Genomic DNA, 18,512 nt, shown 5'->3' with positions numbered 1-18,512 from the left:
AAATAAGAATAATCAGGCAAAACAAAAAAGAGGATCAACCAAATGAATGTAACATCTGCTATGAGATTTAAGGCTTTGGCAGCTTGCAATATCATTTCCTAAAGCTGAGAGAAATTGGAGTGGGACGCAGCAAAGCATTGGAGGCAGTGCTAGTTGAGAGGGAGGCAGAAAACATGATGTTTTAGTTTCCTGACTGCTAAAACAAATACCAAAACCAGTGGGTTGGCTTAAATAATGGTAATTTATTTGGCTCACAGTTTTGATGCTTGGAGAAGTCCAAAATCAAGGCATCATCAAGGCAATACTTTCTCCCGGAAGACTGTGCTGTTCTGGGGTTGGCTGCTGGTAATCCTTAGTCCTTGGCTTTTCTGTACCATGGCAATGCACGGGGCACCCTCTCCTGCCTTCTTCTGGGTTCCTATGGCTTCTGGCTTCTGATGGCTTCCTCTCTCTCTATGTCTAAATTTCATTCTACCTATAAAAGGGCCCAGAAATAGGATTAAGATCCATCCTGATTAAATTGGGTCACACCTTACCTGAAATAACCGCATCAAAAAGTTCTATTTACAAAGAGGTCACACCCACAGGAATGGATTAAGATTAAGAACATGTTTTTCTGGGGCTGCTTAGTATAAGTCACCACACATGAGAAGGGCACAAACAAATTTATCTGTTTGCTTGTATGTAATACTCACTGTGTTTTGAAAAACTCTGTGTGTTTGAAAGTGATGTTTACAGTTAGCAGATTTCAGTTGATTATTTTGAACTATCCGAGGTGATGCCAGCATCACAGACTTTTAACATCAAGAGGGCAAGTTCAGGGAAGCCACCCAGCTAAGCCAGTGCTTTAGTTTACCAGGACTGCCATAACAGAGTACCACAAACTGAGTGGTTTAAACCAATAGGAATATGTGCTTTCATAGTTCTGAAGATTTAGCAGTCTGAAATCAAATTGTTGGCAGGGTCACAATTCCACTGAAGTTCACAAGGAAGAAACTGTTCCACATGTGAAGTGCTCCCCCTTCCTGGTCAGCAGAATAAGGTCTCCTCAAGGTATCCACGTCCTCATCTTCAGAATCCGTGAATATGTCCCCTTCCAGGGCAAAAGGGACTTTACAGATGGGAGGTCATCTACATGGGCCCTATATAATCACAAGGGTCCTTAATTGGGAAGGAGTAAGGTAGAAGTGTCAGTGTCACAGAAATCCCATGTAAGAATGGCTCCACCAGCAATTGCTGGCTTTCAAGATGGGAGGGGCTATGAGTGAAAGAATGTAGGCGGTCTCCAGAAGCTGGAAAAGGCAAGAACACAGACTCACCCCCAGAGCCTTTAGAAGGGGCACAGCCCTGCCCACGGTTCAACATTAGCTCAGTGACTCCGGGCTTCTGACCTCCAGAACTGGAAGATATCAGATCTGTGTTGTTTGAAGCAACTAGGTTTGCAGTTATTTGTTACAGCAGCAAGAGAAAATGAATCACAACTGGAGCTATCCTCACCCTCCAGATACATGTCCACCTTGGGCACCCACCACCAATGCTCCTGGTGGTTCGCTGAGCACACAGGAAGGCCTCATTCCTTGGGATGTCTGGAAGTTGGGCACTCACTTGTTTTTCATGAGGTCTCAAACCGGACAGTGATTGCCAGTTTATGCATCTGTCTTTCCGACCAGAGTGTGAATGCCAGGATGCTGGAGACAGCACCTTGTGTCTGTTAGCATCCCAAGTGCCCACATGTCACAGAGCTTTAATACAAATATGTTCAGTGGGGAAAATGCTGCCCAACCAGGTTCACCCATCCTGTGTTTTCGTAATCGTTGTAGTAGAAAGATAATGTACTTCTTTCTGTGTTCTTCCTTGTTATTTTATCTTACTTGCTTGGGTTGAGCATTCTGGCCCATCAAAATACCTTGAAGCTAAAATAATTTCAACCTACCCCTCCAAGCATTATGACAACTGCAGACTTTACAAGCTTTAACAGAAGATCTGAACATTCAAGAAAAGTTGGCACAGAAAGTGCTACAGATAAAATAACCTCCAATGGCAGTTGTAGTAGATGTGCAAAGTTCTTCAGCTGTTCTCAGGTTGGAAGCTGGGGTCAGAGACAAAAAGATGTTTAATCTGAAGGCTTCCCACATTGTTTCTCAAGCCGAGTAGTAAATATGGGACCAATATCAACCTTGATTAGATGGAGGTTTTAACAGTTCAAAACACCATCCAAAAACAAGCACACACATTGACACACAAACACACACAACCATAGTCCATAGCTGTTGGCCATGAGTAAGAGTGTCAAGATCCCCTGGCTCCTAAGAGTTTAGACTGTATCGTACTCTGTTTCGCTTCAAGTTGTTGCCCTCATGTTGCTCACCTACAAGGTGGGCATTATTGTCCCTGCTCTATAAATCAGAAAACAGAGACACACATAGGCTGGGTAACTGGTCCAAAGAACCAGACCCTGCTGGGATGCACTTCACCCACGGCCCCAAGGTTTCTCCAATGTGGTCCACATTCAACTCTGCTTCTGAAGAATGCACATCTCCAGACATTGGGTCGAGCTGTGTGCATTTGCAACATGCATCCTTGGATGAACTGATGTTGAGGATCTACTTGCTTTTGGAAGAGCAACCTGGAGACTATCTGCATCTAAACCAAGCATGACCTTCCATCAGATGAAGGCATCAAGGCCACCTTGGAGCTTAAAGAAAACCACAGATGTCCAGATGCTATAGCCAGAGATTGCACTGCAATTGTTCCAGGATGGGATTCAGGCACCGAAAACTCCACCCACATCTCCCTGAGCAACTAGGGCCGAGAAACACTGCAGGAGAACCCATGTTTCTTCAGCTTTATTGTACAGGCGAGTTACCAGTCTAGGGCAGGGCCTGAAACTCTGCATCCCTCACCCACTCCCAGGTGAGGCCAAGGCTGCCGGTCCTAAATACAGAAGTCACAAGGATCAACAGCAAACATACTGAGACCTGGCAAGAAAAGCAGGCAAAATAAATAATAATAATAACCATGAGAAGATAATTCACAGACAACAAACTTACAAATAAAAGTATCAAAAAACATTCCAGGGATGGTGCGATGGGGCTCAGTGGCAGGATTCTCGCCTGCTATGCTGGAGACCTGGGTTCAATTCCCAGTACCTGTCCATGCAACAAAAAAAATTCCAATGTTCTAAAATTGATGAACTGGTGATGAATGCACAACTATGTGATGATACTGTGAACCACTGAATGTATACTTTGGATGGATTGTATGGTCTGTGACTATATCTCAAAGGACTGCATTTAAAAAAGAAAGAAAATACGTTCTGCTTGACTAGGAAGCAAACACAAATTGAAATGAAAATGTGTCCGTTTTCACCTGTCAAATTAGCGGACAGAACAGAGGATTGCATAAGGAACAGGAAGGTCAAGCTGACACTGCCCAAGTGCAATCTGGCCCAAAATTGCTAGGAAAAAACTCTTTGAGCCAGAAATACAACCCTCAGGGATCTAGCCCAAGATACAAAAACTGTTTCAAACTAAGTATTTACATATAAAGATGCCCAATGCAGCATCACTGATAATAGTGGAGAAAGGGAAAAAAGAGAACTAATGTGGAGAACTACATTACAGAATGAAGACTTATTCATCAGATATGGAAAGAAGACTTTGAAGAATTTTTACCGTCGTGAGAAAATGCTCACAATTTTCTCAGTGAACAAGAGCAAAGCCGAATATGCAGCATGACCCTAAATATCTTTAAAGATACACACACTTGTGCACATGCGTGCGCACACATGCACACATTTCCAAAACAAAAAACTGAAAGGAAGGATTAAACTACTAATATTAGAGTTAGGCTGTGAGATATAAATGACATCTGGCTTTCCAGAATGAGTAGGAATGGATTATGGAATTGGCAGGTAGAAAGGAGCTAGTCTGTTTTGGTAGATGCTCTCTTTCTGGTATATAGAGTGGAGGGTGGGTGCCAAAGGGTCTTGGTCATACCATGGATAACCTCAGCTGGCTTCATGCCAGGCTGGTGGCACTGCCTGCTCCCCACTCATTATCCTTTCTGATACGCCATAGCTCCTTGATCTCCATTTTATAAGGGGGCAAACTGAGGCTTAGAGGATAAAGAAATGTCCTGAAGATCACGCGCCCAGCAAACAGCTGAGCTGGGACTCTCCCCCAAGGCCAGCTCTGACCCTCTTGGATTTCCAGGGCTGGGACCTACAGTCTGAGGCTGTACTCTTGCTTATTTGTGTTTCTCTCTCTCTCTCTCTCTCTCTCTCTCTCTCTCTCTCTCTCTCTCTCTCTCTCTCTCTCTCTCTCTCTCTCTCTCTCTCTCTCTCTCTCTCTCTCTCTCTCTCTCTCTCTCTCTCATTCTCTCTCTCTCTCTTTCTCTCTCTCTTTCTCAATCTCTCCCTCTCTCTCTTTCTCCTTCTCCTGGCTGCAGTACCTTAACCAGCTGCAAATCAACATCGCAGTGGAGAGATCAAGTTTGTAAGAACGGTAGGATGCAGCAGGAACATTGCAGCCTGCCTAGACTTTGTCCCAACCAGACTATGCAGTGACAGAAATGTCCAAGAGCCCCTTCAAAGTATGGGTAAACCAATGATAGTATGACAGAAGAAATGCGCACCGAGAGAGGAAAGGAAGGGGAGGTAGGCCCTACTTGATCCCAGGTCACCCCTTACCCTCACCCCCAGGGGAGAGAAGGTGCAAAGGCAGCCATTGCAGGAGCGCCCCACCCAAACCAGTTGTTCCCATTTCTACAGCTCTGCTTCTCTCTTCTCTCTCCCCTGTCCAGGTACTTCACCAGCTATCTCCCAGGTCAGGAACCCGTGGGATTTCTCCTCGCTCCAGGTGCCACATCGCCTCTAATTGGAAGCTAAATCTGTGCCTGCAGAAGGAAGAGTCACATACCAGTCCTGTCTTGAGAGAGATGGCGGACTCTCTTCAATCATGAGATATGCAGGAAGTAGTTGACAAAATACGGAAGAGAAACATCCAGTGAAATTGTATTAAGACTGCAGAAGGGATGTTCTGATTCCATGCTTCCAAACACCTGCTGAACATCCCCAGGACAATGCAACAACAACGTGGCAGAAACCAACTCGCGCCCCCTTCCCCACCCCCGCACCCCCCCCACACACTTATGGTTTCTTCCATAGCTTCTGTTTCAGTTCTGGGCACTTTCCAACCCAAGTGCTAGAAACTACAGGGTCATCTGTTACTTGTTCTCTTGCACCCACCAACCATGCTCCATCACCATCACTGTCACTAGCCTTTAGGTCTCCTGACCCTCACTCAGCCCATACTTTTGTTAATCATCCGTTTTCAATTCTCCTCAATTACACAGCTCATGTTTGCCTCCAGCTCCCACCCTGACTGATCTATAGACAGAAAATCACATAGGATATCCAAGCGTATATCTTGTGTTTTTCACTTAACAAATTGTGAACAGTCTCCCAAGTCACAAAAATGCATGTCCAAAATGTCATGTTAATGGCTGCCTAATATTTCATTGAATGGATACATCATAATTTATTTAATTATTCTCCTACTGTTGGACATTTAGATTGCTTTTAACATTTTACAGTTAAAATAGTATATAATAATCATCTTTACGCATGCAAATTTACCCCCATTTCTATTTCCTTAAGGCAGGTTTCTAAAAGGGAAATTCCTAAACAAGAGAATGCATTGCTATAATCTAAATATGTATTGTTTTTCCCTGTAGGTTGCTTCAGTGCAAATTTTTAAGATACTATTTTTAAATATTCTCAACACTCCTCATGGATTATGCCCATTTGATAAGGGAAATCAATGTGATAGTGCAATTTGAACAATATGGCATGTGGGATATCAAATAGGCAAGAGTACCTGCCTTAATTGAAGAGAGTAGGTAGGTGGACAATGCTGAAAGCACTGCAAGTAAGAGCAAGAACCAAAATGAAAGAGAACAAGACAGAAAACTGCTTCATGTTAAGGGATGGGGATTAAAGGAATACACGGCGTAAAGAAGCAGGCAAGTGGGTAGTCATGAGGTCCAGGAAGATAGTAAAGAAGGGCTGTAGGACCCCACGGCACCCTCTCATCTCCTCCAGGCCGGGACCATGGCCGGAGGCTGGTACTATGAGTCAAGCCTCCTTGCCTGGAAGGCTCTGAGAAGAGGCCCAGCCCCCAGGACAGGGACCTGCCACTATTCCTCACTAAAGGAGTCCCAAGCCTGCTGCTGTCCAACTAGGAGGAGACCCTCCGACATCCTGGGACAAGGAAACATATCAAATCCACAACATGCTGTCATCATTGGAAGGTGAAACCTCCTCAGAAGTTTCAACTTGGCACAAATAGGACCTTCAAAAGTGGCTGAGGAGTGAGGCTAGTGTTGGATCCACTGCGGACAAAAAGAGAAGACAGGCCCAGGGCTTCAGCCTCCTCAAGTTAGGGTGAGAGAAAAGAAGAGTTAGGATACGATTTTTTTTGTTTTTTTGCAGATAGTAACTTTTTAAACATTTTTTATTGTGAAATATAACATACATATAAAAAAAGAAAAAGCAGTAATTTTCAAAGTACTCTCCAACAAGCAGCCACAGGACAGATTTCATAGTTTGGAATTGGTTACCATGCCACAATTTCAAGTTTTCCCTTTTAGCTGCTCCAAAACACTGGAGACTAAAAGAAACATCAATATAGTGATTCAGCAGCTATTCTCATTTGTTAATTTCTATGTTCTCTGTTATACCTTCCTCTTCTCCTTTGATCCTTCTCCCATTCTTTAGGGGTATTTGGGTTATGCCCATTCTAACATTTTTCATGTTGAAAAGGGGTGTCGACAATATGGGCTAGTGGGGTGGAACTGGCTGATGTTCTTGGACAGCCTGGCAACTCTGAGTTTCAGGACTTCTCTTGCCTAGGAACCCTTTGGAGGGAATGGGTTTCAGGAAAGTAAACTTAGTACATGAAACTTTTATAGTCTCGGTTAGAGCCTTAGGTGTTCTTTGGTTAATAGGCATGATTTTGGTTGGGGTTTGGCAAACCATGGCAATTAGCAATATCTAGGTGAAGCTTGCATCAGAGTATCCTCCAGAATGACCTGTCAACTCTATTTGAACTCACTTACCCACTGATATCTTGTTTTCTTACCATTCTTTTCCCCCTTTTGGTTCAGAAGACATGATGATTTTCTTTGCAGAGTTGGTCTTAGAGAGAGGCCACATCTGAGCAACTATAGAGGTTGCTGTAAGCAACTCTTAGGCATAATTATAGGTAGTCCTAGCTTCTGCACTACAGAAATAAGTTTCATAAGGGCAAGCCTCAAAATCAAGGGCTTGGCCCATTTTCTTGGGATTCTCTAATGTTTGTGAGAGTGCCAGGGATTTCCCAGATGAGAAGGTTAAACAGTTTCATATTTTTTTCTCTAGTCCCTCAAGGGATTCTATCAATATTTTTTTCCACTTGTCCCTTGAGGGGGGACTCGACCAATGCTTTTTTTGTGTGTCCTGTATGGTGGGGTCACATTTCATTCTTTTCCATTTGAGTATCACATTATTGCAGCACCATTTGTGGAATTTTTCTTTGTTTTTTTGTTCGTTTGTTTGTTTCTTTGTTTTTGTCTGTTTGTTTGGGAAGTGCATGGACCGGGAATCGAACCTGGGTCTCCCACATGGCAGGTGAGAATTCTGCTACTGAACTACCCTCGCACCCGCCTCTACCCATACTTACTAATTATCAGCACACCACGGTCTAGGATGTACCCAGACGTCACATTAAGTTACACAGAATCACACGCCCTCCTTCCTGGCCTGGGCTCCATAGGTCTGGGTTGTCCAAATGAGTTACCCAGGCAGGTGAATTTAGATTGTTTGTTATAGAAAATTTAGGTTCTAAACACAATAAACCTCTCTGCCTTTGGTCTCCTACCCTAGTGAGGGTCTAGGGTACATACACTATCACCTTTGCCCTGTATTCTGAGTCGCCTTAGTCCCAACCAGATTGGCTTCGCTTTATCTCTAATTGAGGCCTGATCTCTTTTTCAGTTACTTTAACTGTTATTGTATGTAGCAGTGCTGACTTTCAGAGCTGCAGAAATCCAGTTCTGAATCTTAGGTGTCACAGAGGTACTCATTATATGACTCTGGGTCTCAGAATCTAGAAATACACTTACAAGTTCGGACTAAGAATGACTCCTGAAAGAACCTACAATCTAGGCTCCAATTTTCTTATAAGTATTGCTTTAAAAGACCATAACATAGTTGTGCTTTTGTTTCTGGTTTATTTTGTACAACACATTGTCCCCAAGGTTCATTCCGTTCGCTACGTGCCTCATGATGTCATTCCTTTTTGTAACCATACAGTATTCACTTTCTTCTTTGTCATTGTACCCTTCAGCCCCCTCCATCCATTGGGCATCATGGATAATGTCCAAAATAAACAAACCGTGTCTTACAATGTCCTCACTTGGTTGTACAATCAGCTGCACTCTCAGTTGTAGACAATTTTCACTGGTCCAATGAGACAAAGAACCGATAAACACAGCTTCACCAAATACCAGATCAAAACCTCCCCTAATTTCTTGTCCCTCCCCCGATTTGCCCCTGGGGCTGCTGTGGTACTGTTCCTGTCTTCCTGTTAACTATAGGCCATAGCATGCAATATTAGTTCTCCCCTATATCCCTCTATTATTGACTCTTTGTACAAGATCATACCTTTGAAGGAGTTCATGTGAGAACTTATTTATAATTGTAGCATTAATTGGTGGAATACATGGCACTATAAATCCCCTTTCAATCATATTCACCTTCACTACGGCAATTTACTTATAACCCCACCAATTGGCTACCATCATTTCTATCCATTCCCTTACATTTACTCAGTGATTACTTGATTACTTACTCAATGATTACTCAGTTATTACTCATTAAGTTATCTTTCCCCCAAATCTAGCTTCTTTGTACCTCTAGGCTGCCTATATTCTACAGTGTAAACCTGGGAGGTTCCTTTTGCCAGAGTCATAATACCGAAATCATACAATGTCTGTCTTTTTGTCTGACTTATTTCACTCAGCATTATGTTCATTCATGTTGTCACATGCTTCAGGACCTCATTTTGTCTTTCTGTTGCATAATATTCCACTGTGTGTATAGACCACATTTTGTTTATCCACTCCTCTGTTGATGGGCACTTGGATTGTTTCCATCTTTTGGCGACTGTGAATAACGCTGCTATGAACGTCAGTGTGCAAACGTCTGTTTGTGTCATTGCTTTCAGCTCTTCTGGGTATATACCGAGTAGTGGTATTGCTGGGTCATAGGACAACTCAATACTTAGTTTTCTGAAGAACCGCCAAACTGTCTTCCCCAGCAGCTGCACCATTATACATTCCCAGCAGAGCATAAGTGTCCCAGTTTCTCCACATCCTCTCCAACATTTGTGGTTTTCTCTTTGCTTAATAGCAGTCATTCTTATAGGTGTGAGGTGGTATCTCACTGTCTTGATTTGTATTTCCCTTATAGCCAGTGAAGATGAACATCTTGTCAACTTCTTTTTAGCCATTTGTATTTGCTCTTCAGAAAAATACCTATTCATATATTTATCCCATTTTAAAATTGGGTTGTTTGTTCTTTTGTTGTTGAGTTGTGTAATTTCTTTATGTACACAAGATATCAAATCTTTATCCTATATGTGGCTTCCAAATATTTCCTCCCATTGAGTTAGCTGCCTCTTCACCTTTTTGACAAAGTCTTTTGAGGCACAGAAGCTTTTGAATTTAAGGAGTTCCCATTTCTCTATTTTTTTCATTCAGTGCTTGTGCTTTGAGTGTTAAGTTTAAGAAGCTGCCTCTTATTACTAGGTCTTGAAGATGTTTCCTTATATTTTCTTCTCAGAGTTTTACGGTACTGTCTCTTATATTTAGGTTTTTAATCCATTTTGAGTGAATTTTTGTATAGGGTGTAAGGTAGGGGTCTTCTTTCATTCTTCTGGCTACTGATATCCAGTTCTCCCATGCCCATTTATTGACTATTTTGTCCCAGTTCAGTAGATTTGGGGGCCTTATTAAAGATCAATTGTCCATAGATTCAGTAGTTTATCTCCGTACTGTCAATTCAATTCCATTGGTCAATACTTCTTTCTATATTTGTGCCAGTACCATGCTGTTTTGACCACTATGGCTTTATAGTGAGCTTTAAAGTCAGGAGGTGTTAGTCCACCCACTCTGCTCTTCTTTTCTAGGATATCTTTAGCTATTTGAGGTCGCTTTCCCTTCCAAATAAATTTAATAACTAGCTTTTCCAAGTCTTCAGAGTAGGTTGTTGGAATTTTTATTGGTATTCCATTGAATCTATAGATCAGTTTGGGTAGAATTGACTTCTAAACAGCATTCAACCTTTTTATCCATGAGCACGGAATGTCTTTCCATCTGTTTAGGTCTTCTTGATTTCTTTTAGCAATGTTTTCTGGTTTTGTGTGTACAAGTCCTTGACATCCCTGGTTAAGCTATCCCTAAGTATTTTATTCTTTTGGTTGCTATTTTGAATGGAATTTTTTCCTAAATTGTCTCCTCAATTAGGTCATTACCTGTGTATAGAAACATAACTGATTTTTGTACATTAATCTGATATCCCGTCACTTTGGTGAATTTGTTTATTAGCTCAAATAGCTTTGTCATAGATTTCTCAAGGTTTTCCAAGTGTAGGATAATGTCATCTGCAAATAATGAGATTTTACTTCTTCTTTTCCTTTTTTTTTTTTTGTATGCTGTATAGCGGGGGTTACATTTCATTCTTTTTCAATGTGAGTATCCCACTACTGCAGCACCATTTGTTGAACTTTCATTTGTTTGTTTATTTTTATTTTCTTTTGTTTGCTTGTTTGTTTGTTTCCAGGAAGTGCATGGGCTGGGAATCGAACCCGGATCTCCAGCACGGCAGGTGAGAATTCTACCACTGACCTACACTCGCACCCTCCCCTTTCCTATTTTGAAGACTTTTATTTCTTTCTCCTGCCTGATTGCTCCAGCTAGGATATCTAATACAATGTTGAATAATAGTGGTGACAGTGGGCATCCTGGTCTCATTCCCAATCTTTCAATCTCTCTCCATTAAGTATGATGCTGGCTATGGGTTTTTCATATATGCCTTTTAGGATTTTAAGGACATTTTCTTGGATTCCTACCTTTTGAAGTGTTTTTATCAGAAAAGGATGGTGAATTTTGTCAAATGCTTTTTCAGCATCAGTTGATAGTTTTCTATGATTTTTCCCTTTTGATTTCTTAATGTGCCCTATTACATTGATTGATTTTCTTGTGTCAAACCACCCTTGCATTCCTGGTGCAAACCCCACTTGGTTGTGATGCATAATTCTTTGAATGTGCCATTGAATTTGATTTGCTAGTATTTTGTTGAGAATTTTTGCATCTATATTCATTAGGGAGATTGGTTTGTAGTTTTCCTTTCTTGTAGCATCTTTATCCAGTTTATGCATCAGATTAATATTAGTTTTGTAAAATGAGTTAAGTAGTTTTCCTTCTTCCTCAATTTTTTGGAAGAGTTTGAGCAGGATTAGTGCTAGTTCTTTTTTAACAGTTTTATAAAATTCCCCTGTGGCGCCATCTGATCCTGGGCTTTTCTTTGTAGGAAGATTTTTGATGACTGAGTGAATCTCCTCACTTGTAATTCATTTGTTGAAATGTTCTATGTTTTCCCAACCAGTGTAGGTAGTTCACCTGTTTCTAGGAATTTTCCATTTCATCTAAGTTGTCTAGTTTATTTTGCATATAGTTGTTCATAATATTCTCTTATGATTTTTAAAACTTCTTCAGGATTCATGGTAACGACTCCGCTCTCATTTCTGATTTTGTTTATTTGCATCCTCCCTCTATTTTTGCCAGCCTATTTAAGGATCCATTGATTTTACTGAGTTTCTCAAAGAACCAAGTTTGGTGTTGTTGATTCTTTCAATTGTTTTTTGTTTTGTTGTTGATGTTGTTTGTTCTCCAGCTCATTTATTTCTGCTTTAATTTTTGTTATTTCTATTCATCTATTTGCTTTAGGGTTAGGTTGTTGTTCTTTCTCTAATTTCTTCAGGTGAGCAGTTAAGTCCTCAATTTTTCCCATTCTTGCTTTTTAATATACACATTTAGGGCAATAAATTTCCCTCTCAGCACTGCCATAAGTTCTGATATGTTGTTTTCTTATTAACATTCATCTGCAGATATTTACCATTTTCTCTAGCTACTTCTGTGACCCACTGATGAAGAGCATGTTGTTTAATCTCCATATGTTTGTGAAATTTCTGGTTCTTTGGTGATTATTAATTTCCAACTTCATTCCATTGTGCTCAGAAGTGCTTTGGATAATTTCAGTCTTATTAAATTTATAAAGACCAGTCTTGTGTCCCAGCATATGATCAATTCTGGAGAATGTTCCATGAGCACTAGAAAAGAATGTGTATCTTGGAGCTTTGGGGTGTAACAATCTATATATGTATTTTGGGTCTGATTTCATTTATTATTTTGTTTATATTCTCTATTTCCTTGTTGATCCTCTGTCTGGTGGTTCTGTCTGTAGAGGAGAGTGGTGTATTGACGTCTCCTACGATTATTGTTGAAAGGTCTATTGGTCCCTTCAGTTTTGCAAATGTCTGTCTAATGTACTTTGGAACTCCTTGATTGGGAGCATAAACATTTATGACTGTCAGTTCTTTTTGGTGAATTGTCCCTTTTATTAATATTTGGTGCCCTTCCTTCTTTGTCTTTTATGACGTCTTTACATTTAAAGTCTATTTTATGTGGTTTTAGTATAGTCACTCTTGCTTTCTTTTGGTTACCGCTTGTATAGAACACCTTTTTCCATTCTATAACTTTCAATTTGTGTCCTTGAGTCCAAGATGTATCTCTTGTAAATAGCATATAGGTGGGTTGTATTTTGTAATCCACTCTGCCAATCTGTATCTTTTAATTGGTGAGTTTAGTCCATTAATGTTCAAAATTATTACTGTAAAAGCAGTTCTTGAATCTAACGTATTATCATTTAGTTTTTATTTCTCAGATTTCTATATTATTTTCCCTCCCTCTCTTTTTATCCTTTAAATTACCCTTACTGGTGCTCTTCAATACTGTGCCTTCCTCCAGACCTCCCTCTCCTGTCTTTTTTTTTTTCAGCTGACAGGAATATTAGTATTTTTCGTACAGCAGGTCTCTTTTTTGAAAAAATATTTTTATTGATAGATTGTCACACACACTCCATACAGGGTATACAATCAATGGCTCACAATATTATCACATAGTTTTGTATATTCATCACTGTGCAAGTTTGAATCTGTGGTGGACCCCAGAAAAGTCATGTCCCTTAATCCTCTTTCAGTATTGCTGGGTGGGATCTTTTTGATAGTTTCCATGGAGATGTGGCCCACCCAATTGTGGGTGGTAAGTTTTCATTAGATGGTTTCCATGGAGACATGTCTCCACCCATTCAAGGTGGGGTTGCTTACTGGAGCACTTTAAGAGGGAACCATTTTGGAAAAAGCTTCAGAGCCACGAGTGCCCACACAGCCAGAGAACTTTGAAGATGAAGAAGGAAAACGCCCCCAGGAGAGCGTCCTGAGAAAAGAAGCCTGAAGAGAAAGCTGGCAGACTTCCCCACGTCCCTTCTAGCAGAGAGAAAAACCCTGAATTTCTCGGCCTTCTTGAATCAAGGTACCTTTCCCTGGATGCCTTAATTGTACGTTTTTATAGCCTTGCCTTAATTTGGACATTTTCATGGCCTTAGAATTGTAAACTAGCACCTTAATAAATTCTCCTTTTTAAAAGCCATTCAGTTTCTGGTATATCGCATTCCAGCAGCTTACAAACTAGAACACAATTTGGTGCCAGGAGTGGGGCGCTGCTGCACTTTGCAAATACCAAACATGTTGGAATGGCTTAATTTTTTTCTTTGTATTTTATGTATTTATATTAGTTTCATTGTGAAAAATAATGTATATACAAAAAAGCAATAAATTTCAAGGCACACCACAACAATTAGTTATAGAACAAATTTCAGAATTGGTATGGGTTATAGTTCCATAATTTTAGGTTTTGCCTTTTGGCTGCTCCCAGACACTGGAGACTAAAAGAGTATCAATGTAGTGATTCAGGAGTCATACTCATTTATTAAATCCTATCTTCTTTTATAACTGTACCTTCTCCTTAGATCATTTTAAAATTATTTTTATTGATATATACTATATAGTCACATACCACATCATCATCCAAAGTGTACAGTCAATGGTTCACAGTATCATCATACAGCTGTGCACGTATCATCACAATCAATCTTTTTCCTTTGTTGTAAAAATTAACACATATATTTTAAAAGCAATAAATTTCAAAGCACATCACAACAATTACTTGTAGAACAGATTACAGAGTTCAGTACGGGTTACAATTCCACAATTTTAGATGTTTACTTATAGCTGCTCTAAGATACTGGAGACTAAAAATAATATCAATATAATGATCCAGCAATCATATTCTTTTGTTAAATCCTACCCTCTCTGTATAAATCCACCATCCCCACCTTTGATCTTTCTCCCACTCTTTAGGGGTATTTGCGCTATGCCCATTCTAACTTTTCAATGCTGGAAAGTTAATAAGGGGTAGGGAGATGGAACTAGCTGATGTTCTGGAAAGGCTGGCCCCTCGGCATTGTAGGACTTACCTGGCTCAGGGACCCATCTGAAGGTTGTAGGCTTCTGGAAAGTTACCCTAGTGCCTGGGACTTTTGTAGATTCTTATATATTACCCTAGGTGTTCTTTAGGGTTGGCTTTAAGGGTTTTGGTTGAGGTTTGTCAAATTATGGTAGGAAGTAACGTCTACCTGAAGCTTGCGACTGATACCTCATTTGTTACACTTCTTTTCCCACTTTATGACAGAAGGGCATTGTAGGTCCTATGGTGCCAGGGCCAGGCCTGTCCCTAGGAGTCATCTTCCATGCTGCCAGAGAGACTTTCATCCCTGGATGTCATGTCCCACGTAGAGGAGAGGGCCATGGTTTCACTTGCAGAGTTGGGCTTAGAGAGAGAGAGAGGCCACATCTGAGCAGCAAAAGAGGTCCTCTGGAGGTGACTCTTATGCATACCTATAGGTAGGCTAAGTTTCTGCACTACATACATAAGCTTCACAAGAAAAAACTTCAAGATCATGGGCTTGTCCTATTGATAAATTTTAATAGTTCCATAGTTTTTCTCCCATCCCTCAAGGGACTTTGCCAATACTTTTTGATTATCTGCTTAATATACTCTGGGTTACATCCAGGCATTACATTAAGATATACAGGATTAAAGGCCCTCATGCTTATTCGGAAGTCCCTGTATTAGGACTGTTTAAATGATCTATTTAGACAGGTTGAGTTTGATTATGTGCTACAGAAAATTTAGGTTCCAGAAAAAATAATTCTTTCTTCCTTTGGTCTCAAAGAGTAGATGAGGTTCTAAAATATAGACAATGTCTTCCTTACCCCTGTGTTCTGAATTACCTTAATCCCGACCTGATCAGCTTCATTTTTATTGCTAAACACTAGGGTATACATATATAATACAGTCTCTCAAAATCCAGAAATAGCAGTTACCACTCCAGACTAAATATGACTGCTATCAGAGCTTACAATCTAGGCCCCTGTTTTCTTATAAGTATTTTCTAAATGAGACCAGACAATATTTGTTCTTTTGTTTCTGGCTTCTTTCACCCCACCAAAGGTCCCACACGTTCATTCACAATGTTGTATACCTCACAACTTTGTTCTTTTCCATCCATCGTTTGCCAATCTACTTCTCAGTCAGTGCATCCTTCAGCCACCTCTATTCATTGGGCACCATGTATAATGTCCAAATCAACAGTCCACCAACACTCTCAATTTTAGATCATTTCATTGTTTCCTAGGGAAAGATAACCAACAAACACACCTTCACTGAATAGAAAATCTAAACCTCCCCCCATATACCCCTGGCGTTGCTGTGGCACTGCTGATGTTTTCCTGTTAAACACGGTCCATGACATGCAATAGCAGTTTTCCCCCATACCCTAAACGTATACACTCTTTGTACAAGATTCATAGCTTTGCACTAGTTCATGCAAGAACTTATTTATATTTGTAGTGTTAATCAGTGTCTTCCTCAATTTTTAAGGACAACTTGACTAGATACAGAATTCTTGCTTGGAAGCCTTTCTCGGTCAGGATCTTGAATATATCATCCCACTGCCTTCTCACCTTTGTGGTGCCTGTTGAGTAGTCTGAACTCAGTCTTAGGTGGTTTCCCCTGTATGTAGTAGATCGCTTTTCTCGTGCTGCTTTCAGAACTTCCTACTTCTCTTCAACATTTGACAGTTTAATTAGTATGGTTTTGGAGTAAACTTATTTGGGACTTGTTGGGCATCTCTGACTTGCATATTTATGTCTTTTTTAAGGGTTGGGAAGTTTTCTCCCATTATATCTTCAACTAACCTTCCCAGCCTTTTACTCTTCTCCTTCTGGGACACCAGTGATTCTTATATTTGTGCACCCCTTGTTATCCATCATTTCCCTGATATCCAGTTCCATTTTTTCCATATTCCCTGCCATTTGTTCTTTGTGTGCTATAGTTCAATTTTTCTATCTTTTAGCTCATTTATTCTTCTTCTGCTTCTTTGAATCTGCTATTGTGTGTATCTAGTATATTCCTAATTTGGTCTGCAGTATCTTTTCATCTCTGTGAGACCTGCTATTTTTAATTTAATCCTTTAAATTTGTCTTTAGGCTCTTTGTTTTAGTTTGCCAGCTGCCAGAATGCAACACACTAGAGACAGATTGGCTTTCAATAAAAGCAGATTTATTTAGTTAACATATACTTCCTCAGAGGAAAGGCAGCTAACTTTCCACTGAGGTTCTTTCTTACACGGGAAGGCACAGGGTAATCTCTGCTGGCCTTCTCTCTAGGCCTCTGGGTTCCAACAACTTTCCCTGGGGTGATTTCTTTCTGCATCTCCAAAGGCATGGGTTGAGCTGTGAGTACTGAGATGAGGTATGCTGAGCTACTTGGGCTGTGCTATGTTGCGCTCTCTCATTTAAGCACCAGCCAATTAAATCAAACCTCACTCATTGCTTCAGGCATGCCTCCTAGCCGACTGCAGATGTAATCAGCAACAGATGAGGTTCACGTACCATTGGCTCATGTCCACAGCAACAGAACTAGGTAACTTCACCTGGCCAAGTTGACAACTGAATCTAAGTACCACACTCTTCTAATGAGTTCTTGATATCCTTTATTTCTTTATAAATATCCTGGAGTATTTGTTCCATATTTTGTGATTCCTCCACTGTTTTAATTTGGTCATTTAGCTGGCTCATTTCGACCTGGATCTTCAGGTGTTTTGTGATTTTCTGTTGTGTTGGGGGCATTAGACTATAAATATAAGGCTATTTTGCAAGTTGGTTTCCTTCACTCGTCTAAAGTTTTGTGTTTACTAGGTTTTGCATTGAAGGTCGTCTTTTTCACTTCGCTTTTCAGTAATTCCCTACCAAACCAAGGCCCAGATGCAATTCTGCTTAAGAAGTGTATTAAAAGCTAGGCAAGGGGTGTGTGCAGGGTAATTCAGGGAGGTGCGAGGGTAGTCCAGTGGTAGAATTCTCACCTGCCATGCAGGAGACCCAGTTTTGATTCCTGGCCCATGCACTTCCCCAAAAAACAAACAACAACAACAAAAAAAAACAAACAAAAAAGCCACAATTCAACAAATGGTGCTGCAAAATGGGCTACTCACATGGAAAAAGAATGAAATGTGACCTCGCCATAGACTATACAAAAAAGAAAAAGCTAGACAAAGATGTACAGGCAGTTTAGTGGCAGAACACCTGCCCGCCATGGGGGAGACCTGGGCCTGACTCCCAGCCCATGCAACACCTCTACCTCCACGAAAAAAAAAAACACCTCAGCAATAGTACATCCCAAAGTCAGAAGGAGACACTGCAAGCATATTGGGCATGAACCCAGACTTGTTCACACAGAAGAGAAGGAGAAAAACACAGAAATACAAATAAAATTAAATTAAAATTAAAAATTACATAAAATAAAATAATTAAATGCTAGGCAGAAAGGTAGTTGGCCATGCTGCACTTACAGCTTCTTCCTATCTGGAGAATTTCTGATATTCTCACAAAAAGTGGGGACAACCAATTCAATAGGCCGAGCCCTCAATCTTGGGGTTCTCCCCTATGAAACTTATTCCTTCAAAGGAGAAGCTAAGCCTATTGGTAATTATGCCTAAGAGTTACCCCCAGAGGGTGACTTTTCCTTTCCTTTTCTTTTTTTTTGGGGGGGGGTTGCATGGTCTGGGAACCGAACTCAGGTCTCCTGTGTGGGAGGTGAGCGTTCTACCACTGAACCACCCATGCACCCGTAAGGAGAGCCTCTTTTGTTGGTCAGATATGGCCTCTCTCTCTAAGCCAACTTATGAGGTGAACTCACTGCCATTCCCCCTGCATGGAACATGAATCCCGGGG

General features: G+C 40.7%; 1 protein-coding gene across 1 annotated transcript in view; it reads left to right on the top strand.

Moving 5' to 3' along the window:
- Positions 1 to 6,112: 6,112 nt before the first annotated feature.
- LOC143671080 (uncharacterized) overlaps positions 6,113 to 18,512 on the top strand; it is a 48,173-nt gene continuing 35,773 nt past the window's right edge. The window contains exon 1 of the mRNA XM_077146036.1: positions 6,113 to 6,312. Coding sequence (XP_077002151.1) covers positions 6,113 to 6,312 — 200 coding nt within the window. The remainder of the gene's footprint in view (positions 6,313 to 18,512) is intronic.

The sequence above is a fragment of the Tamandua tetradactyla genome, chromosome X, assembly GCF_023851605.1.
Source record: "Tamandua tetradactyla isolate mTamTet1 chromosome X, mTamTet1.pri, whole genome shotgun sequence".
Taxonomy (NCBI): domain Eukaryota; kingdom Metazoa; phylum Chordata; class Mammalia; order Pilosa; family Myrmecophagidae; genus Tamandua; species Tamandua tetradactyla.
This window is presented reverse-complemented; position numbering and strand designations above follow the sequence as displayed.